A 25,379-nucleotide genomic window follows, 5' to 3' on the forward strand; every position below is an offset into this window, starting at 1 on the left:
TTCCAAACTTTACAGAAGCTCTCCTGACAGAGCTTCAAGGAATCCTCGGGGCCCCTTACAAAACCTTTCACCTGATTCCATCAACCTCCTGACTCCACCAACACCCTGCACCCCTACCTTCTACCTACTTCCTAAAATTCACAAACCCAAACATCCCGGCCGCCCCACTGTAGCTGGTTACCAAGCCCCCACAGAACGTATCTCTGCCTATGTAGATCAACACCTTCAACCCATTACAGGCAGTCTCCCATCCTTCATCAAAGACACCAACCACGTTCTCGAACGCCTGGAATCCTTACCCAATCTGTTACCCTGGAAACCATCCTTGTAACCATTGATACACAAATATCCTGCACGTCCAGGGCTTTGCTGCGATGGAGCACTTCCTTTCACACCCATCACCTGCTACCCTACCTAAAACCTCTTTCCTCATTACCTTAGCCAGCTTCATCCTAACCCAAAACTTCTTCACTTTTGAAGGACAAACATACCAACAATTAAAGGGAACAGCCATGGGTACCAGGATGGCCCCTCATACACCAACCTATTTATGGGTCGCTTAGAGGAAGCCTTCTTGGTTACCCAAGCCTGCCAACCCAAAGTTTGCTACAGATTTATTGATGACATCTTCATGATCTGGACTCACAGTGAAGAACAACTCCAGAATTTCCTCTTCAACCTCAACTCCTTTGGTTCCATCAGATTCACCTGGTCCTATTCCAAATCCCATGCCACTTTCCTCGACGCTGACCTCCATCTGTCCAATGGCCAGCATCACACATCCGTCCACAGCAAACCCACCAACAAGCAACAGTGCCTCCATTATGACAGCTGCCACCCATTCCATATCAAACAGTCCCTTCCCTACAGCTCAGGTCTTCGTGGCAAATGAATCTGCTCCAGTCCTGAATCCCTGAACCATTACACCAATAACCTAAAAACAGCTTTCGCATCCCGCAACTACCCTCCCGACCTGGTACAGAAGCAAATAACCAGACCCACTTCCTCATCCCCTCAAACCCAGAACCTCAAACAGGAGAACTCCAAAAGTGGTCCCCCTTGTGACAGGACACTTTCCGGGACTGGATCAGACTCTGAATGTGGCTCTTCAGCAGGGATACAACTTCCTCAAATTCTGCCCTGAAATGAGATCCATCCTTCATGAAATCCTCCCCACTTCACCAAGAGTGTCTTTCTGCCATCCACCTAACGTTCGTAACCGCTTGGTCCATTCCTATGAAATCCCCAAACCATCTTCCCTACTCTCTGGCTCCTACCCTTGTAACCGTCCCCAGTGTAAAACCTGTCCCATGCACCCTCCCACCACCACCTACTCCAGTCCTGTAACCCGGAAGGTGTACACTATCAAAGGCAGAGCCACGTGTGAAAGCACCCACATAATTTACCAACTGACATGCCTACACTGTGAAGCCTTCTATGTGGGAATGACCAGCAATAAACTGTCCATTCACATGAACGAACACAGAAAGACAGTGTTTGTTGGTAATGAGGATCATCCTATGGCTAAACATGCCTTGGTGCATGGCCAGCACATCTTGGCACAGTGTTACACCATCCAGGTTATCTGGATACTTCCCACTGACACCAACCTATGGGGATGGGAACTTGCCCTTCAATATATTCTCTCTTCCTGTTACCCACCAGGCCTCAACCTTTGCTAATTTCAAGTTGCTGCCCCTCGTACATCACCTGTCATGCAACAACATCTTTACCTCTGTACTTCCGCCTTGACTGACATCTCTGCCCAACCCCATTGCATTTACGTATGTCTGCCTGTGTCTGTATATGTGCGGATGGATATGTGTGTGTGCGAGTGTATACCTGTCCTTTTTCCCCTAACATAAGTCTTTCCGCTCTCGGGTTTGGAATGACTCCTTACCCGCTCCCTTAAAACCTACATCCTTTCCTCTTTCCCTCTTTCCTGATGAAGCAACCTTGGGTTGCAAAAGCTTGAAATTTGTGTGTGTTTGTGTGTTTTTTATTGTGTCTATCTACCAGTGCTTTCTTGTTTGGTAAGTTACAGCATCTTTGTTTTTTATATATATTTTTCCCACGTGGAATGTTTCCTTCTATTCTATTCATATAATAATATTTTAGATATTCATGAATATCTTAGAAGGAATAAGGGTTTAGCTTAGTATTTTCTCAAATTTTATTTAAGTTTCTTTCGCTGGTTTCTACACATGAGTGATTACATAAAACTCTCAATTCCTATACTGAATCTTATTTACTAAATTATCTGGCATTATAATTACCATCTTTAAGTGTTAACATGTGGATAATTGTGATAACCTGTACTTTGCTAAAAAATATGACTCAGAATATAATATAGTTCCATGAACAAAGCATTTGTGAAACCATATACTTCATAACCATGCTGCACGTAGGAACATCTGATAAGATATTCATTCAGTATACTTTCTGATTGTGCATTGTACTGCTTTAGGCCCATGTTACACTGTCAGGGATCTTTGACGAATCTTTTATAAAAGCTAAATTCACACACTAACTTTTATGATATGATCAAAGTACACCACAGCACACTGACATAGATTTTATACAATGTAATTTACAACAGCCATTAGACAATGTTATTTTACAATGTCATAAAGGCCTTAGGCAAAGTATAACAGAAATGTACTGATAAATTCTGCCACTATGGAGAAAATTTCAATGCACAGACTTCTGTTTTGTATCCTAGGTGAATATCAGTGTGCTATTAGGAGCACAAAACAATATATATGTGACAAGAAAGTGAATTTCTTTTTATATTAATTTTATGTCTGCATCACAACAAGCCTGACATAAAGGAACTCTTTGGAGTACAAAGAAACACTGCACCTACATTCATACCTTGTTTGTCTGCATCAGAATGCATTGATACAAAGGCACTAATAGCAGGATATGTGATGCTAGAGATTGAAGCCAGGACCCCAGCGGCCCACATCATCCTGTTGATAACACAGACAATTTTAGTTAAAATTGTTAATCATCTACTAAGAAAAAAATTATACAAAACTTCTTTAGCAATTATAATTTAATATGAGATGAAATAACATTAGCGTCATTCGATAGCATGTACATGAAAAAAAAAAAAAAAAAAAAAAAAAAAAAAAAAAAAAAAAAAAAAAAAAAAAAAAACATTAATGGAAAATTAAAAAACTCTTGGTGTTTCCTATGTCACGGATCTGTGACCTGATGAACAATAAACATTCAATTTTTGCAACATTTACAAGATGCAATTCACTGATTTTCTAATCTTTGTCAGTTATTCCACTGAATCAATTCTGTAACTTCTCAGCTGATATTGTACTATTCAAATTCTGAGTTAAATGTAAGTCCCCCATAACTGACTGGGTAGTCAGCTCAAAGGTCACAGGAAGGCAAGGGTATGACATCTCCAATAAGACAAAGTAAAGTATTGCAGTGTTAAACCAATCATTGGATTGATGACAGTTTTACTTGTTGCACACACTGGATTCTGACAATCTCTGTTTTGTATTCTTCATATTTTCAGTCCTTTCTTTTTCAATCAAATTTTTGTTATCTCATCTCATGTTCAAAAAATTTCCAAATAGCCACCCCTCCCTTTCCCCTGGATAGCTTACTTACATAAACAGCACATGTGAAAAATTTATGACAGTATATATTTACTTCATAACAAGTAACACTTCTGCATGTTAATGACAACAAATGGCATGTAAAAAGAAACATTTTTGTGTTAAGGTTTATAGATTAATCCAATTTCACTAACCATGTTTGTGAGCCGAATCCGTACCACATTAGTTGCAACATTTCAAACACAAGACCAACAATAATTGTGTGCTTACTGCCCAAAGAACGCATTAGGAATCCTAAAATTATCTGCGCACCAACAGACAGTATACCCACTGTGGCAATAAAGACAGCGACCATTACAACACTAAAATCCATCACCTGGAAATGAAACAGCAAAATTAGTAAAGAAAGATAAATCACTTTGAGTTGGTTTTTATAAAACAGTCAAACATGATTAAGGTTTCAAAACATCCATGACATAACAATCAGACAAAAATTAAAATTTATACTTGTCTCCTTACAGCTCTATGGTGAAATGGATTTTTAAATACAAATCTGTGAAAGAAAAAATGAAGTTTGGTCAGTGTGTCCATTACAGTATTCCACTGAAATGTATTAACAGCAATGAGACATAGGCACAGTACTTAAATACAGTCAATAGATGGCAAAATTAACAACATTAACTTATGCAAGTAATTGTTCTTCAGGCATTCTGCATAAGATGAAAGGAAGTACATTGTAACTCAAAACTTTATGAAGGCCCCACAAAACTTCATGAATGAAACTTGACTTAATTCCTTTGGCCCCTATGGGGACATAGTGAATCTAGGAGAACTCGCCATCCGTCTCTGTCTTTGGCCATTTGCCTCAATTCTGCCCACTCTTTTTGCTTCCCCTTCCACTGTCCTCTTCCATGTGCCCATTGGTCTTCCTCTCTTCCTTGTTCCCTGGGGATTCCATTCCAATGCTTTTTTCTCGATGGTTCCATCTGGTTTTCTCAAGGTGTGCCTCAACCAACCCCACTTTCTCTCTCGTATCTGGTCTTCTATAGGTATTGGGTTTGCTATTCGCCAGAGCTTCTAACATATTTTTTCTGGCCACCAGATATTCAAGATGCATCGAAGACATCTAATTATGAAGCTTCATGAATGAAAAGTGTGGACGAAATTATTATGATAATTGCCTTAACATACACTGTAGATTTGTATTTAATTCAAGAAGAGAATTGTATCTTAGAGCTTCTTCAAACAACATTATTTTTTCAACAGTCTGGTGAGTTTTGGTTACAGCAAATATTTTTTGGTACCTTATTAATATTTTTGTAAAATTCTCACTTTATAATTAAAGTTCCAGTTTCAAAATGGTGTAAAAAAAAGAACCACTGCTCAGAATGGCTTCAATTTGAATGGAATATCTCTGAGGAAGGGGGAAATGTTATTGAAAGAAAAAAATTAATGAAAGTTTTACCACTAGATGGTGCTGTCAGTGGCAGTATATGAAAAATAAGAGATACAGTATACACAACTGTTCCTCAGTTTGCGTGTGAGATGCTTGGCATGACTGTCTCAATGCAGGATTGCATGGCACTGGTGAAGTTCTTTTACAAGAACAGTGACTGTGTGCCAATAGCTCTACAGAAGTTCTGGAAACATAAGGGTATGAAAAAAGGTGTTGGTCCAATTCCTGCAAAAGTCTAGAAAAAATTATTGCAAAATTTGAAGAGACAGGTTCTTTTGCAGTGCAGAGTGACAGAGGGAGGAAAACAACTACTCTGACATCAGTAGAAGACATGGCCACGGCATTGCAGGTGGAATTGTGCAGTGGAATGCAAAGCTGCTGTGTACACAAATTATCAGAACTTTGCACATACCTGTGAGCACGACACACAAAATTCTACGAAACATCCTGCATTGCTATCCATAGAAAATTACCCTTGTTCAGCAGTTGCTTCATGTTGACCTGCCAATATGGAAAATGTTTGCGTTACAATTTCTTCCTTTCATGGAAATGGACAATGACTAGCCATGGAACAGTCTATGGACAGACAAAACCCTCTTCCATCTCCAAGGACACGTCAATATACAGAACTGCAGAATATGGGCAACGAAAAATCAGCTCACATATCAACTAGGACATGCTCATTTTGCAAAGGTAACTGTGTGGTGCGGGTTGGTGATATTGTTTAGCACAGAGACCCAGTTTTGTCAAGGAGATGGGTCCTGCGGGACCTGTTACCTGTTCTGTCACTCATACACGCTATGAGTGTGTTTTTCGCACCCACATCATTCCAACCTTACAACAGCATGGATGATAGGGTAGGACCATTTTTATGCAAGGTGGAACTCTCTACACACTGCACAGGCAATGAATCAGCTGCTACAGAGGTATTTTAGAAATGCTAGAATTATCAGCCGTCACTTCTCTACAGCCTGGCCATCCAGATCACCTGATCTTAATCCATATGACATCTGGCTGTGGGGTTATCTGAAATATGCCGTGTTCAGTGCACTGATTATAAATGCAGCTGGACTGAAGATGCACAATGCATTCTGAATGTGACCCCTGAGATACTCGGATCTGTTGTAGAACATGCTGTTTCTCAATTTCAACTTGTGGAAAGAAAATGGTGGACAGCATGTGGAACATGTATTGCAAAAGTCTCATGACAATTAGGAACAATTTCAGTGTTGTTTTTTGTGGTTTTTGGCCTCTGGAAAATTAAAAATCAATTTGTAGCATCCCATGTGGTATGACCTAGCCTGAGTGAAAGGCCTTACCTAACTAACAGCAGCACACCTGACAAATGTCAAACATATACGGTCATGAATAGTTGGTTTAATGTGCAACTCACACCACAGCTGTTATAATGTGATTCATATGTCAGTTGTAGCTGAGCCCATTTATGTTATGATGCACTGTGGGATTTTTTTAAATTTTTTTTTCTCTAGCACTTTCACTTTTTCTATAACATTCTGTTCCAATTTAATGTCATTCTGAGAAGCAGTTCTTTTTTAGAGCAGTTTGAAACTGAAACTTTAATAATGATCACCCTGTATATTAATGGAAATAACATTTGCATTGAGCTGAAGAAACTGGTAACATCTATGGCATTCAATGAGAGCAGCAACTTACATCTACACCTAAGTTTCTGGATGTTACTGATTGCAAATCATGAGCTTGAGACCTCAATAAATATAACAAACAGTGTTGAGAAAAAGTATTGTAGTTAGGAAAATTTCATCAATCACCATGACATTACATATCTTATATGCTCCATTATATCAAAAGTGACCAAAAAATGCAGGCGAAAACATGAAGACTCATCAATAATTTCAGGAACACAGCCAGCATGTATTATTGCAAACACTTGAAATAAAAGCGAGAGAATTTTTGGTCTCGTAAAAAAACGTGATGGAGAGTATTATGTGAGAAAATGCAAAATAACAAACCACAGTAGCTGTACGAGTGCTGACCCTGAGCAGCATACCTGGGTATGTGTGAATCGTTATGACGACTTGCACCAATAACTAACCAAACAATATTTCATTAAAAAGATCATTACTTTGTCAACAGATGAGGTCATCTATTTAAAACAAAAATATGAACCATTACTTAAGTAACAAGAATATAGTGAAGCGAAACTGTATGCTATGTGTGACAAACAAAGTGTACAAAGGAAGAAAATGGAGGCGCATCGCTTCAAAATACTGCTTTGGAAGCAGAGCTTTGTAACAAATGCTATAAATCTACAAAAACTGCAATTATGTGCACGCAATGCAACAAAATACTTCATTTTTGCTGTGGGAAAGTGAAAAATAAGAACTTTGCACTGAAATGGAAATATGATGATTGTTAATTGCATAGCTCCAACTAAATTGTCTCATGCTAAAGATTTAGCTAAATCATCCAGCAGATCAGAAACACATAGGACAGTATCTCATATACAGTACGTGATCAATAGTATCTGGAGACCTGGCTGAAAATGACTAACAAGTTCATGGCGCCCTCCATCGGTAATGCTAGAATTCAATATGGTGTTGGCCCACTCTTAGCCTCAATGACAACTTTCACTCTCACAGGCATATGCTCAATCAGGTGCTGAAAGGTTTCTTGGGGAATGGCAGAAAATTCTTCATGGAGTGTTGCACTAAGGAGAGATACTGATGTCGGTCGGTGAGGCCTGGCACGAAGTCGGTGTTGAAAAACATCCCAAAGGTGTTCTATAGGATTCAGGTCAGGACTCTGTGCAGGCCAGTCTATTACACAGATGTTATTGTTGTGTAACCATTCCGCCACAGGCCGTGCATTATGAACAAGTGCCCAATCAATAACCATCCCCGAATTGCTCTTCCACAGGGGGAAGCAAGAAGGTGGTTAAAACATTAATGTAGGCCTTTGCTGTGATAGTGCCATGCAAAACAACAAGGGGTGCAAGCCTCCTTCATGAAAAATACAATCACATCATACAACCACCACCTCCGAATTTTACAGTTGGTAGTACACACGCTGGCAGATGACGTTTACAGGGCATTCGCCATACCCACACCCTGCCATTGGATCACCACATTGCGTACCGTGATTCGTCACTCCACACATTTTTCCACTATTCAATCGTCCAATGTTTACGCTCCTTACACCAAGCGATGCATCGTTTGACATTTACCGACCTGATGTGTGGCTTATGAGGGGTCATGCAAGTTTTCTCACTTCCCGCCTAACTGTCACAGTACTTGTAGTGGATCCTGATGCAGTTTGGAATTCCTGTGTGATGGTCTGGGCAGATGTCTGCCTATTACACATTATGACCCTCTCCAACTGTTGGCGATTTCTGTCAGTGCACAGACGAGGTCGGCCTGTACGCTTTTGTGCTGTACGTGTCCCTTCATGTTTCCACTCCACTAACACGTCGGAAACAGTGGCCACAGGGATGTTTAGAAGTGTGGAAATCTCACATACATACGTATGGCACAAGTGACACCTGACCACATTCAAAGTCCGTGAGTTCTGCTGAGCACCCCATTCTGCTCTCCCACGATGTCTGATGACGACTGAGGTTGCTGATATGGAATACCTGACAGTAGGTGGCAGCACAATGCACCTAATATGAAAAACATATGTTTTTGGGGGTGTCTGGATACTTTTGATCACATAGTGTATGTTGTGATAAAATGAACAAGTGCTGTAAAGAGCCCAAAGATAATAATCACCTACAGAAACAAATTCATAAACAAGTTAGTACTGACAGAAACCTTCACAAAGATACACAGAATATTCAGGGCGATGTGATGTAGCTCGATAAATTGTCAACAAAGTGCAAAGTAAGACCACAGTTAATATAACCAAAAAGGTCCTTGTACTTGGCAGCAGTCATTGTAGAGGAATTCCACAATTATTACAGAAATCTCGATGAGCACGACCATATAATAATAATAGATGGGCAAGAAATAGTTTGCGGTACAACACTGAAGAAGTCTGCTGAGAAATCATCACACGCCAATGTGAATATAGTTTCGCTTTTCCCATGTTTTGATAGGCCATGTGTGAAACATTCCATGAAACGTGCCAATAAGGAGTTTATCAGAGCCCTGTGGCAGCCAGATTGATTACACATGGAACTGGTTGTTGCAATGCCACAAGCTCATAACATAACACACACTATGGCTTGCATTTAAATGTAACAGGGAAATAGGTTATTACACAGATCACCACCAATAGCATTACATACAAGCTAGACACCATCCACTCAATCCCAGTAATTTCTAACATTCACTGTAACTCATTTTCATATAAAAGAAGACACATTGTAAAATTTGTAGAAAGGAATATAATAATCATCATTACTTAAAAATATTTCACCAGAATATATGCTAAATAAAATGGAAGAACTGCTGCTTTCATTTCACAATACAACAGATTCAGATGAGACAGCTGTTGGTGCACTTTGCTTGACAGAGTATCATCTAAGAACTGCAGAAATTGAGCAGATGAACTTAAAAAATTACAAAATTAGACGTAACTATAGTGGAACTAACACATGAAGAGGAGGCACTGCAATTTTCATTCACAACACTCTTAGTTCACAGGCTATAGATATAAGGCAATGCTGCAATGGACAACATTTTTAATGCTGTGCAGTCTAACCAGAACTGATTTTCTAGCAGTACATCATAATTATAACACTCTAAAGGGCACCAATAGCATATAACCCAGAGTTCTTTGCTCAGCTAGACACCATCCCTACAAAACTTCATAAGAGTAACAGTAGGATTAATATATTTTGTGATTTTAACATTTATCTTCTATCAAACAATAGCAATCATAGACAATTAGAAAAATTGATGTCTTACTTTAACTTACACCCAACAATTTCATTCCCCCACTAGGATAGATGACTACAGCAAGACTGCTAGACAATCTTTTTCTTAGCCCCACTTATAATTATGTAAAAATACAGGTAAATGACCTATTGGATCATGATGGGAAAAAGGCAATCCTAAAATTTGTCAACAGGAAAACAGTTAACTAACACACACATTCAGGAATGTTACAATAATAAACAATGAATCCACCAATATGTTTAGAAACAGTCTGCAACAGGCATTATGGGGAGAAGTCTGCTATGAACACATAATGGATAAGAAAGTTAATTCATTCTTAAGCTCTTTCTCAAACACTTTGAAGCCAGCATCCCCACAGCAGGAAGACTGAACAACAGCTGGGAATAGAATATCATGTGCCACAAAAAGGGAGCTTTATCTAGTACAGAGATATAGTACAAACATATCAGTGAAAATGCACTGTAAGAGATACCATAAAATCGTACAATGTATAATCTGAAAGGTCAAAAACATGCATTATACAGAGAAAATTAATGGGCAAACAATAAAACAAAAACTGTATGGAAAATCGTAATAGGCAAAATAGGAGACACATAATAAGCTGAAAACAGCAGCCTCACAATTCAATAAATTTTTACTGGATAGTTAAAAATACAGGAACATAAACACTATGCTTTCCACTAAACCATAAAATTACTTAGTTTTACTCAACATACAACAATGATGACACTGCACTTTAAATCCACAACACCTAATGAAATTATAAAAATCATCAGGTCAATGAAAAGCACCAGTCCTTCTGGGTATGATGGAGTATCAGACAAGGCACTAAAATTATGAGGTGATTTAATTAGTTACATTTTGTGCTATTTATGTAACTAGTCTATGAAAATCCAGGATATTTCCTTAGAGATTAAAACAGTCTATGATAATACTAACACACTGTCTATATCCCAAGGATCATGAGTAAGCACCTACATAACTAATTTGTATCACCACTGATGTGACAGTTAAAATTTCAGATTTCCTTTTGCTATCTTCTATTGCCGCACCAGAATGGCTGACAAATGACTGAATAGAAGCCTCTGACATGTTTAGATTTTATGTATGACCCGAATTTTCTCTGGTTCTCTAGAAGGTCTTTTGCTAACATACGATGGCAGAAATTGTATGCTTCACACATCAATCTTTTTATAGATGCACGAGTTTCTAACTCTTGTATGCCAATATTTCTACTTTTTTTTAAATCAAGAGATCAACAACCTATTCCCTCAGCGCTTTCTGAATTTTATTATTAAAGATGGTAGGTCTTGTCCATCCTTGATCCACTGACTTGGCATATACTTCTCCAGAGCACAATTTCACAATCAATTTAAACTTTGATCAAACAGTCCATGGGTGTACTGCCAGTCCATAGTGTACAACGGACACAATATTTTGATGATTAGACCTGTTGCCATCATCAGGTGTGTATATGAACTGAGTTCCTGAGGGTTCGCTGCTGGCTTATAACCCCTCCCACCACAAACCATTTCCCCTGCTGTTGCAGAGATGCTTGTGCCGGCATCTGCACTAGTGTGAATGTAGTTGCTGCATCTGCCCTGATCGCTGTAGCATTGTGTTTGCTGAGCATCTTCTTACTCAGAGCCAGTGCTGGTTCACAAGCCCTGTCGAGATTATAGCCACAGTTCTGATTGATAAGATTATCCTTGATGCAAATTTTGATGGCTTCTCTAACAACATTGTCCTAGTTCTTGTAAGACTGCACTAAAATCCTGGTACATTTGTATTCCATTGCATACTTCTCTAGCAAACAATGGTCTGGAACCACCAACTTTTTGGGGTACATTAGTCGAGTGTGCCACTGGTGTTCTCAGCATCAATCTCCAATGATGTCCATTGTTTTACAATATATATCTTGCAACACTGGCACGGAATCTGATATACTCCGACCTTCCACAAAGTGAGCTCATCCTTGACATTTCCCAAGAATGGCCGTGTTTTATTGGGTGGGTAAAAGATAGTTCTCATGTGATGCTTTTTTAGTATGCACCCGACTTTGCCCATTATTCCTCTACGTCCATCATATTGGAACTAATGATGTCCGTGCAATGACAAATCAGTTGTAACTGACATTGAGATGTTGCTGCCTACAGCCTTGCAAACCAACAGTGAAAGTGGTAGCATCTATAATGAAACCATGCCCCCTGGTGACATAGCCCGCATTGCTATATAAATTATTTAAATATGAGTGCTCAGCTGGCACTACTATTTCATCTTCTGCTTCCTGCTCTTAAGTTAATCATCAAGAAAAAACAAAGACAGCCCTGGTGCATGGAGCCCTGCCAGTAGTTCCTGTTAGTCAAGACATTTTCACAGGCTGTACTGAACAATCTCCCTTTCTACATAAACCTCACTTTCTCATGACCCAGCCTCCAGCACTTTCCTTCTGTAACCAGTCATCACACTCAACTTGTGTTTCAGAAATCAGATGCAATAAGGCTTTATTGGCAATTTTATACCCTTCACGTGGTTCTTACCAGGCCCTTTTCAAGTTTTTGACAATTTTTATTTGGCAATGCTTCCCTGCAAGTTTGGTTCCATTTCATGTAAAAATGAACTCTGTGAAATTTGGGTGCAATAGGATTGGGGGAATCTGGGCCTACAAATTTGGGAAAGAAATAAAGGAAAATATAACTTCTATACCTACATGTATACTCTGCAATTCACACTTAAGTGCCAGGCAGCAGGTTCATCAAACCTATTTCACACTATTTCTCTTCCATTCCTTTCTCCGACAGCTCACAGGAAAAACTTACACTTAAATCTTTCCTTGCAAGCTCTGATTTCTCTGGTTTTATTACAATGATCATTTCCCCCTTCATACGGGGGAGTCAACAAAATATTTTTACATTTAGAGAACAATAATGGAGATTGAAATTTCATGAAAAGATCTTGCCACAATGAAAAAGCCTCTGTTTTAATGATTGCTACCACAGTCCGAATATCATATCCAAGATATTCTCTTCACTATTTCATGATAACACAAATTGGTCTGCACTTCTTTGAACTTTTTTGATACCCCCTGTCAATCCAGTCTGGTAAGGATCACAAGCTGCACAGTAGTACTCTAGCAGAGGATGGACAAACATAGTGTAGGCAGTCTCTTCAGCAGACCTATTGCATCTTCTAAGTATTCTGCCAATAAAATGCAGTCTTTGGTTAGCCTTCCCCACAAAATTACCTATGTGATTGTTTGTATGTAAGTTGCTCATAACTGTAAATCCTACTTATTTAGTTGAATTAACAGCACTTAAATTTGTGAGATTTATCAGGCAATCGAAATTTAATGGATTCCTTATGGTACTAGATGATTACACACTTTGCATTATTTAGGGTCAACTGCCACTTTTTGCACCATACTTACATCTTGCCCAAATCATTTTGCAATTGGTTCTGATCCTCTGATGGCTTTACTGGACAGTAAATGATAACATTATCTGCAAACAATCTAATGTGTGCTCAGACTCTCCCCTAAATCGTTTATATAGATCAGGAACAGCAGAGGGCCTATTACTCTTCCTTGGGGAATGCCAGATATCATTTCCGTTTTTTCAACGACTTTCCATCAATTACATCAATTACTATGAACTGTGATCTTTCCAACAGGAAATCATGAATCTGGTCACACAACCGAGACGACACTCCAGAGGCATGGCACTTGATTATATGCCACTTGTGAGGAAAGGTAGCAAAAGCCTGATGCAAATCTGTAAATGTGGAAACAATATGGGATCCCCTATTGACAGCAGTCGTTATTTTGTGACAATAAAAAGCTAGTTGTGTTTCAGAACAACAATATTTTCTGAATCTGTGCTGACTGTGTGTCAACAGATCATTTTCCTCGTTGTGATTCATTATATTTGGACATATTATACATTCAAAAATCCTATTTCAAATCAAAGTCAGTGATATAGGTCTATAATTCATTAGATTGCTCCTACTTATTTTCTTGAGTACTGGTGTGAACTGTGCAATTTTCCAGTCTTTAGGAATGGATCTTTTGTTGAGCAAGCAGTTGTATATGATTGTTAAGCACAGAGCCATTATATCAGCATACTCTGAAAAGAATCTCAATGTTACACAATCTGGACCAAAGGACTTGCCTTTATTACGTGATTTAAGCTGATTTGCTACACTGAGGATATCTACTTCTTCATTACTATGTTGGCAGCAGTTCTTAATTTAAATTGTAGAATTCTTTCATCACCTTCATTGGTAAAGGAATTTCGGAAAACTGTATTTAATAACTCCGCTTTAGTGGCACTGGTATCAGTAAAATTATCTTAGCTATTGTGCAGCAAAGCTACTGACTGTGTCATGTAACTTACATATGACCAGACTCCCTTTGGACTTTATGCTATATTTTGAGACAGAGTTTTGTTGTGGAAGCTATTAAAAGCATGTCACACTGAAGTTCGTGCTAAATCTCAAGCTCCATTCTTTTAAATTTGGCGTGCTTTTTTTCGTTGCCTCTGCAATAGTGTTCTGACCTGCTTTTCACCAACATATTGTGGGTCAACTGTAGTCACCACCAAGTAAGTGTAAGTGTATGAGTGGGATACCTATTTGTAATGAGAGTCAGGAGGTCGGTAAAAGGAACCAATTATTAATTTATTCTAGTTGCAAATATAACATCTGCCCATACTAACTCACAGGAACTATTTACATGTGAGAAAAAATACTTCTTACAGCAACAAACACGCCACAACCAACAGTATTTAATTTATCCTTTCTGAACTCTGTTAGATCCTTTGTAAAAACTTTGGCTGAACTTATCTCCAATATCAGTATCTATAACAATTCGTGCTTCAGTGCTTTCTAATGGCACCTGAAGCTCCCATTCTTTCCCAACACAGCTACAGCTGTTTACTACTATAATATGTATGGTTTCTACGTCAACACTTGTCCTGCATTTGATCAGCACCCTTTGGGACTGAAACCTTTTTGTTCTTTCCCGAGACCCTTTAACATAAAAACTGTCTTGTCCACTTCACATAGCTCCTGCTACCCATGTAGTCACTTCGTGTGTGTAGTGGACCCCTGACCAGTTAAGCGGGACCCAATAACCCCCCCCCCCCCCCCTTCCCACCTTCCACCCCCCACTCTACAGCGCAAGTCGAGGTATCTGCAGCCTAAGCAGTTGCAGAATCGTTTGAGCCTTTATTCAGACCCTCCACTTGGCTATGTAACAAAGGTTTGCAATCGGTCCTGTTGATGATGCTACAGATGGTGAACTCTGGCTTCATATTACAAGCAAGGCTGGCACTATTTACCAATTCTGCTAGCCACCCAAAACCAGAGAGCATCTCTTCTGGTCAAAAGCAGCACACATTGTTGGTACCAAATAAGCCATCACCTGCAGTTGGTTGAGCCCTGTACTCCTCATGGTATCCGAAAGGTCCTGTTGCACATCTTGGATGGCTCCCTCTACCCAGTATGCACACACAGCACACATTGGATTTCTTCCCCTCCTTGGCAGCCATGTCACTATGAGGCCTCATTAAGTGCCTAACATTGGAGCTCCCAACTAACAATAATCCCACTCTCTGTGACTGCCTCGATCTTGCAGACTAATAGGCGTTCTCTAGAACAGGACGAGAGACTGCATATGGCTCAGGATCTTCATCAGCCACCGACAGCAGTTTAAACCTGTTTGTCAGATGAACCATGGATGCCTTTTATCGCTTCCCTGGAAGGTCTTTCACTGCCTGCCACACCTTTGTATGTCCTCCCACTCAACCACTGGTGAGAGGTCAACCTGAGTGCAAGCAGTAACCAGGGAATTCACAGCAGTAGGCCAATCGGGGGACACATGGGACGTGCTGGATGTTCCTGGAACCCCATGTCCAGTCTTCCACAGTGATGACCACTGGCAACAGTCTCAAACTATGTGGCCAAAGCCAGCACCACTTGAAGCTGTGAGTGAAAAGTCACCAATTCAGCCTGCATCCTTAGACAGCACAGACCCTATCCATGCTAAAGAAGGCAGTACTCTACACTACACAGTTATTGAAACACTAGACTGTGCCTAGTAAGTACAAAACATGCAATAAATTTAAAAATTAAACTAGTAACCACTCAGATAACTGAAAATAAGTTGCTCCTGTTTGAAGCTCATAAAAATAATTCATAAACGAATGATGTACTCGCCTGATCTGCTGCAAGTGTTACACTAACTGTGCTAGAAATGATTTGTTATTGGGAAAAAGCAGAGATTCCAACTCAGGAATGATTTGTTATTGGGAAAAAACAGAGATTCCAACACAGGAACTATGGAGCTTCTGAGTGAATTTTACGCAAGAAAAATCTACTAACTATTCAATGCTGATAATTTTACATATATTTTGGTCATTTAACTTACTATGGAAAATAAGAAATTTGTTTATGAAACTCTACCTGAATGTGGTTTGCAGTTGTGTAAAAGCATTAGTTTTTGACACATCAACATCAACATCTTTATGGATGAGTGCGGTTTGTTTGAAATCTTTTTGGAAGAAGACCTCTTGTATTTACTTTACAGGTATTAGAACATGAAACCATTCTCCCAAGCATTTTAAAAGTGCTCCAAACACAACAATTTCAAGAAAACTTTCAAAGTATTTGGTCTGGAATTGATGTTAAAATGGAATTCAACATATGAAGGTTAAGGAGCACTTGGATCAAATGAATGTAAGTGTCTGAACGTCTCAATTTTGATTGAGATATGTTGGGGAGGCTTAGAGGGGTTTGTACTGAAGCTGCAGGCTTTCTTGGAGTATCTTTCCATGCTCCAGACACTATCTGTCAAGCAAGGTGCTTGTCAATGCACATGTTTGTGATGAATTTGAATTATTGCCCAAAGAAGAGAATTTAGTTCATGATATTCATATTTTCTTTATCACTGCGTAGATTGAAAGAAGTTTGTGTGTCCCCCTGAAGCTTATGCACTGTAGTCTGATTTCAGTATTCTTTCAAAACTCAATAAAAGTCCACATGGAAAGGGTGTTCTTGATCAGCTCTCAGTTTACTTATGAGCAGGCACAGGTGGGGTAGGCTACCCACATAGTTGCCCTACTGCACACATCATGAGTAGGAATGTGTGGCTCATGAACGAACTAGTTCAAATGAACTAGTCAGGAAAAGGAACTGCTTGGAGCTGTCTTTCTTTTAGTGAATATAGTTCTTTTACTCCGAGTTTCCCCTATCTATTGGACATTGTAATGCATATGAATGAATTTCCCCTCCCTTGATACTGTGTACACACCACTCTCAGGACCTAAACGTCTGTAGTTGTGAACTGAAACCATTCCGTCAGTTCACTTACTCCAGTTCCAAACTGTGCGAACTGCTTCTGATTGGAAGACCAAAACTGTTCCATTAGTTCACGTTCAGTTTAGTCTTCAGTACTTGTAGTTAATTTTTCCTTTTTTCACACTTGTATCAGATAATAAAAAGAACTAGGAAGCAGATAAACCTTCTTGGTGACAATGAGAATACTTAAATCTTTAATGCTTCCCAGTTTTCACATTCCCAAGTAAAAGCCTGTACTAAAATTGAAAGTTGTCAGCTGATTCGGACAAGAAGTTTGAAAAAGAGGAAAAAAAGGGGAAGGTGAAGCAGAAGAAGAAGAAGAAGGAGAAATATGCACAATAGTTTGCTCCTAAAGTCCATTAAATTTTTGTAGGCAGTAAAATTATAAAATTTTGTTTTCTAGTTTATTAGTTTAATGGATTTTCTAAAAGATTTTATTTATTTGTACTTTTAACACTAAAAATGAACTATGTAGTTCATTTGAACAAGTTCATCAAACTAGGACACTCATGCCCCCATGCATTCTGCAGGTAAATATTCAGTGATATGACATGGATTATCATTCAAAGTATAAAAGTCTAGTAAAAATGGACTCTAAAATGCATACCTTAAGAGCTATGAGCACCTCTCCGTCTTCGATAATGTGAAACACATCTCTTCTACTGAACAAGTGCTCATAACTCTTCAGGTGTGCATATTTTAGAATCTATATTTACTGAATAATTTTTTCTTGCTTTGATCCATACTACCTTTATCCAAAACACGTAAAGCAAACAGCTCTCAGGAAAAGTGATTTATTTCATAATACTGATGATGATGTGCTCATAAATCTTAAGCTATGCATTTTAGAACCCATGTTTACTAGACTTCTTTGTTTTGAATGACAATCATATCCCTGAATTCTGACCATTCCTGCTGGGACACCTTGCATAAATACCACTGTCAATATAGATTTCTCTTGTGTGGCTTTACAAAAACTTTAATGTTTCTCTCTCTTGGTATTTCACCTTGGCCACCTCTGACTCTAATTTATCTTCTGAATCAAAAATGCACAATGCACTGAATCATGAGGCAGAGCCTTCAGACAAAAATATTAAAAAGCATTCAGGAAGGAACTGATCAAATCCCAGAAATAATCAATAGTAGGATTGAACTGTCTGTTCATAATAAAATAAGAGAACTTTTTAACAGATTTAAGTTGAGTGATGAGCTTCTCAAGACACTGCAACATGAAACTGAATATTTCATCAATGCTCTACACCTACAGTCTTTTCTAAACTGTTGTTATGAAAATAAAGGAACTCTTCTCCACTTGAAAAAATAGCCCTCAGAAAATCCAAAAAGACTAATGCAGAAGAATGCTCCACACAGTTACAGACCATATTAGCCCTCATTTGCAATTTTTAATGCGGTGAAGGCTATTCCATATTAGACAGCTCAATAGATTGATTTTAGGTTGCTAGCATCATCATATCTATTACAAAGTAAAAACAGCACTAATGTGACAAACCTAAGTTCAATTGGCTCAGCACTAAATATTCAGAAAATCTGGGAATACCTAAAAAAGATAACACGGCCAGCAACCGAAAATACCATTAAACTTACTCTGATGCAAGCATTAACCTCAAATGATCTGGGACTGCCCTATACTTACACAAACATAGTAGCTGGCAGTAGAGGGTGCTACTGCTTAGGTACATAAGTGGTCAGCACCATAAATTGAGTAGCTTAAAAAAGAATACGCATAGTCATCAATAAAAAGAATTTCATATGGCAAAATGTATGTCCAACGGTCCATGCTAATATTATAAATGTGAAGGTAACTCTGTTATGCTTCCACGACCAAACCACTGAACCAGTTTTCATGTAATTTGCTATGGTAATAGCTTGAATGCTGAAGAAGAACATAGGCTACTTCAAAAAGTGCATAGAGAACATGTTTACTGATGTGAAGAATATAATGTGAAATATGAAACAATATTTACTCTCATGATTCAATGTCATGAATACATCACTTACACACAATCCTCTATGTGTTTAATCCATATTTGTGTACTAATTTCAGTCACAAGAGCATTGCATTTTAGCTGCTGAGCATCATGCGTCTGTCTAAGACACGCTTTGATTTGTGTCAACAGCTCATGGCCATATGCTTAGCATTACTGACTCTGAATCATAGAGTCACCGGTTTGATTCCTGGCTGGGTCAGATTTTTTGAGCTTGTTACTGGGTGTGCGTTTTGTCCCCTTTATCAACAACAACATGTTACCCACCAAAGTGGCATCACATAAAAATACTTGTACCAAGCTCCCGAACATCGTGCAGCTGTGAGTAACAGGTAAAATACAATGTCTATACAATCTTCAATGTGCTTAATCCATACCAATCCATATTTCAATATTAATATTATAAATGTGGAAGTAACTCTCTCTCTGTTATGTTTTCAAGACTAAAATGGTGAACCGATATCCATGAAATTTGGTACAAGATAGCTTGAATCCTGAAGAAGAACTTAGGCTACTTAACAAAGTGTGTAGGAAAGGATTTTTATTGATTTGATGAACATACCACAAATTAAGGAAAAATATTTACTCTTTGAAAAAGCTACTTACTCCTTCAGTTTTAAACTTTATCACATTTGTGAAAATGCTTTAACTGGTTGATATGTTCTATGTATTGTGATTCAACATAATAAATAAAATGCTTATTCAGTTCTCAATGTGTTTAATCCATAATCCCACACCAATATTATTAAATGTGAAAGTCATTAGAATCACTGTGACTCTCATTTTCACTTAGACATTCCTCTAGAAGCACTAAGGTCTCTTCATCAGAAAGGACTGTGTGTGAAGAATTAACTACCTCGAATGTAATAATTACAACCTCTCTCTCCACACAACTACTACAATTTGACACCAAATTAACACAGGCTTCTCTAAATGGTAGTAGTATCCAGCACTGATGCCTCGTACTGTCAGATTCAAGAATGGAGATACAAAAAAATTGTGTCGAATGAAGCCTGATGTTGGAGGGGAAAACAAAATTCGCAACGTTGAATGTTGTGAAAATAGACACTACTGCACACTCGCTACAAGAAGGATAACAGGAATGCTGATAGATAAAAGTTAATAGCAACTTGTGCATCTGTAAGAAGGGTCATGTGTGAAGCCTACAACAGTTTCCAGAGTCAGACAATTGTGAACGATTTATCACATAATCCTAAAAGCTCTGGTCATATTTAATTTAAGGCCAATGAATGGATACCAAACTTCCTTTCAATTTCTCCTGGACTTGTCTGATGTGAAAACTGAAGATAGCAGACAAAGCAGAAACTTTAAATTCCACATTTAAAAATTTGTTCACAAAAGAGGATACTACTTACCAATGTAAGGCCACTACAAACACTCACAAATGAGCAATATCGGTAATAGTAGCTCTGGTATTTAAAAACAACTAAAATTACTTAAAGTGAACAGGCAACTAGGTCCTAACAGGATTCGGTTAAGATTTTTCATTAAATTCACTACATAATTAGCTCCTTTCTTAGCTCATATTTACCAAGAATCGTGAACAATTCCATGACACTGGAGCACAGGTCACTCTTCATTAGAAAACGATCAGGTGCACAGAATTACAGACCAATATCATTAATATTTATCTGTTGCAGTCTCCTTGAGCATATTTTAAGCTAAAAAATTATGAGGTTCTTGGAGGAAAACAAACTTATTACATTTTTTAAAGTGTGTTAAACAATTTGCTTTATTCATACTCAACATATTTCAAACAACAGACACAGGTGAATATGTAGATTGCGTCTTCCTAGATTTCCCTAAGGTATTTGACACTGAACTACATAACGGATTTCCAACCAAGATACGATCATACTATCTTCACAAATATATGACTAGCTAGAGGAATATATGACTAATAGAATGCAGTACCTTATACTGTATAGCAAATGTTCCACAGGAACAAAAGTACTAGCAGGTGTGCCCCAAGCCCCATGGGACCTCTAATGTTTGGATGGATCACAATCAAACACCTTGCTACTCAACTGGACATCTCTGTTGGTGGTGCTAAAACACTCGCCCAAGAGTTGGGGGTACTCAAAGGTATATCCTCGCTGAGTTCCTTGCTGTCTAAGAGAAGACCACAAAGAGCATAAAGGGCCACCTGTGCAGAATTACTTGCACATTATGAGGTCCATCATGATAATTTTTTGTAGAACATTGTCACAGACGATGAGACACGAGTTCATCATTTCAAAGTGGAAACAAAATGACAATACATGGAGTAGCGCCACATCACATATCCTTCAAAGAAAAAGTTCAAAGCTGCGCCGTCGACCGGTAAGGCCGTGGCTTAGGTCTTCTGAATGAATTATTCTGTTTGGTATCCTCCCTCATGGTGCAGTGATCAACTCTGAGGTGTACTGTGCTACCTCAAGAAATTGAAGAAATGACTTCAGCATTTCATTGTCGTAAAAATGCAAATGAACTTCTCCTTCTCCATGACAATGCCACATCTCGCACAAGTCTGCGCACCTGGGAGGATCTCACAAAACTTCATTTGACTGTTCTTCCTCATCCATAGCCCGGATCTCGCACCTTCTAACTGCCATCTGTTTGGCCCAATAAAGGATGAATTTTGTGGGAAGCAGTACATGGATGATGGGGTGGTTACTGATGCAGCTAGGTGTTGGCTCTGATGTTGATCAGTAGACATGTGGACACACAGGCCCTCCCAGTATGGAGGCATAACACTGTCACATTGAACAGGGATTACAATGAAACACGGGATTTTGTAGCCACAGGAGTGGGGAATAACATGGATACTGGAGTCCTGAATAAAACCAACCTGCTTTCAGAAAAAGATATGTTCCATTACCTACTGAATGGCCATTGTATATACACAATTTATCAGATCAGATCATCAGCACTGTAAGATTCTTCGCTCATGATACAGTTATGCAAAATAAAGTACTGTCATTGGTTGATCGTAAGGCATTGCGGAAATACCTGGGCAACATTTTCACTTGGTGTAATGAATGACAACTCTCCTTAAATGTGGATGAATGTAAGATAACACTCATAACAAAGAGAAAAAATGGTATAGTATCTGATTACAAGAGTAGTGGTGAACATTTTGAGCATGTCATAGAATATAAGTATTTAGGGGTAATATTAAGAAGCATTACGAAATGGCACAATCATGTAAAATTGGTATTAGGTACAGCAAATGGAAGACTTGAGATTTGTTGGAAAGCTCATGGGGAAGGGTGGTGTGTCTGTAAAGTGAACTGCATACAGGATGCTAGTGCAAGCAATTATAGAGTACTGTTGTGGCTGGAGTTATTATCCAGTACGCATGACAACAGACAATGAACACATTCAGAGACTTGCTGGTAGAACCGTAACAGGTCAGTATACCCCATATCGAAGGGCAACATGTATGCTTCCACAACTTAAATGGGAATCCTTGCAAGTAAGATGGTATAGTTCTCAAAAGAAAATCCTGTTTGGTAAATTTAGTGAACCTATATTTGAAGATGGCTATATGACCATCAATGTATATCTTGTATAGGGATTATATAGACACATGTAGAAAATCCATACAGAAACATGTAGAAAATCCATACGGACACATGCAGAAAATCATTTTTCCCTTGTTCAACAGGGAAATGGAATAGCAAAGGATGTTGTTAACATTAGTACATTATACTCTTCAAAATGCACTGTACATTGGCTTGTGGAGTATTTAAGCAGGTGTACTGCAACAAGTTCACATGCGGATAGGTGGGTTTAAGCAAGACATAAGTGCAACATTTCATATTCTACCATTTTTTCAACCTGCAACATTCATTAGTTGTAAAGAGGGGCATAATATTCCTACAGACTTCCAAGTTGGTTATTGGATTATCATCCTGCCAGCACTGTGCCTGGAAGTTCTACACCTTCTGCACAGAGGTCATTGGGGAAAACATGACAGTTGCTGGAGCTACAGCACTCCCATTGGCCTCAACAAAGCACCAACACTCAGCAAGTAACTCACTCCTGTGCCACCTGTGTGTAACATCTGGCACCAACTACACTGGAGTTTTACACTGTCTTCACCATTACATATGTGAGAGCATGTATATATGGATTTCACATGATTACTTCACGAATAAAGATGATTAATTATTACTGATAGCTAGTTCTTTTTTCAATAACATATCACAATTTGCACCTAAATCCTTCAATGAGTTTTGTACATGGAACACCATCAAGCATTTTGCCACAGCTCTGGCGAAACCAATGCCACAGCTTTAAAAATGACACAGAAGAAATATGTGCAAGCAAGAAACAATGGAGATGTGCCCATGTCATTCCTAAGTACATACTTAACTGTGGATTTTTATGATAAGAATCACCGTAACTTCTGCAAAGTGGCAACAACACAATGCTTTACATTCACGACAACGTAATGGCCACATATTTGCCACAAAGATTGTGCAAACAGGATGGTCAGCTGCAGCGTCAGCAATCAAAGGCAATTAACTTCCAGCATTGTCATTACTACCAGCGATCTACAATGGTGAAAGTACAGACACTGACAGGTATGGTACCTCCCATTAGCACAAGATACAGAATTGAAAAACTGGGTTTTGGAATGGACACTCAATTTGTCTCAATGATGTACTTCACACCAGGAGGTATGTACACCCACTGCTTCTGCATGCCCACCAATGAATGACGACCCTCTGGATATATTGGAAACCGCCAATCATAAAGCTCATGGCACAATATTTAGCTTCACTGTTTCACCCATGCATTTGACAGCTGAAAATGGTTGGAGTGAGGGAGCACAATGCAGGGGGGGGGGGGGGGGGGGGTTAGGGTCAGGTCTGCAATAATGTTACGGCAATGATACCAATACTGAACTGATTGCAACTGACACTGAGATACTATTGTCTGCAGCCATGACAGCTCCTACGAATGGTGCTGATTTCTACAAGAGAATAATGCAAATAACTGTCTTAGCCTGAAAAAGTACTTCTGGGAGTTAAATGTCGGCACACACAATTCACATGGCACTATTTCTTGATGTTCTGCTTCCCACTCTCAAGCTCGTCCGAGAACAAGTCAGTCACTATGTATATTGCCCCACCACCAGTCCTTATTTATCAAGACAGCACTAAATATGTATTATACTTAATATGCGAGTGTTTGCCACTTTTGTACAGCTATAATGTGTCCCTAATGATTATGCAGGTATCCCCAGTTTATGAATGGCAAGATCTTATACCCAACAGTGTTTCGTCTCTGCGAGTAAGTCTCTTCCCCCCCCCCACTCCCCCCCACACACAAACACACAGACACTGAAAGAAATAGTACAGACCAACGAGAAAAAATTTTGTCCTCTGCTCACATTCTCCTGCTGTCTAAAACAAATTAAGTAAGAGAATATTTAAAAAGAAACAAATTATTAAGATAAAGTGTGATAAATACAGAATGTGTAAAAATGGCTACTTACCAATTTGAGATAAACAAAAATGCATGAATACTGTCCAGCTTCAGGTAAGTACGATAAAAACACTGTCACACACAGCATAAGTATGGTGTGGTCCTTGCCAACCTTACGAAGCGCCTAAAATAATACAATAAATAAAAATTATACATAAATGTTTGGCAAATGTAGAAATAGCTTACATGCATTCAAATGCTTTTGTGGAAGTTTTAATGGAACCTGCAGTAAACACATGGAAGTAGACACAAAAATCAAGAGCTTGGAAATAAAAGTATGAGATAAAAGATGGTAGAGGGAGTGGAATAGAGGACAATAAATACTAGACTGGCAGAATTAAAAGGGCATAACTGGGAATGTATAGTCTGATGACCATTTCTCTCATATAGTGCGGAACTGTTATTCCAAGTTCAACCTTATTTCATGTATTCCATTCTTTGAACAACAAATATTACTACATGACTCAGATTTAAGAGTTATTTATTCATTTCACTATTTCACCAATCATGACAACTAGCTTTCAGCATTTTTAAATGTACCAGTGTTTACTTTCTTGTTTATCAATACTTCTGTTTAAAATAACTTTGAACAGCTTGAAAAATA

General features: G+C 38.7%; 1 protein-coding gene across 1 annotated transcript in view; it reads right to left on the reverse strand.

Moving 5' to 3' along the window:
• LOC126297812 (hippocampus abundant transcript 1 protein) overlaps positions 1-25,379 on the reverse strand; it is a 98,561-nt gene that overhangs the window by 33,202 nt on the left and 39,980 nt on the right. Inside the window, exons 7-9 of the mRNA XM_049989038.1 lie at positions 24,786-24,899; positions 3,776-3,957; positions 2,875-2,972 (exon numbers count right to left, since the gene is read on the reverse strand). Coding sequence (XP_049844995.1) covers positions 2,875-2,972; positions 3,776-3,957; positions 24,786-24,899 — 394 coding nt within the window. The remainder of the gene's footprint in view (positions 1-2,874; positions 2,973-3,775; positions 3,958-24,785; positions 24,900-25,379) is intronic.

The sequence above is a fragment of the Schistocerca gregaria genome, chromosome X (assembly GCF_023897955.1).
Source record: "Schistocerca gregaria isolate iqSchGreg1 chromosome X, iqSchGreg1.2, whole genome shotgun sequence".
Classification (NCBI taxonomy): Eukaryota; Metazoa; Arthropoda; class Insecta; order Orthoptera; family Acrididae; genus Schistocerca; species Schistocerca gregaria.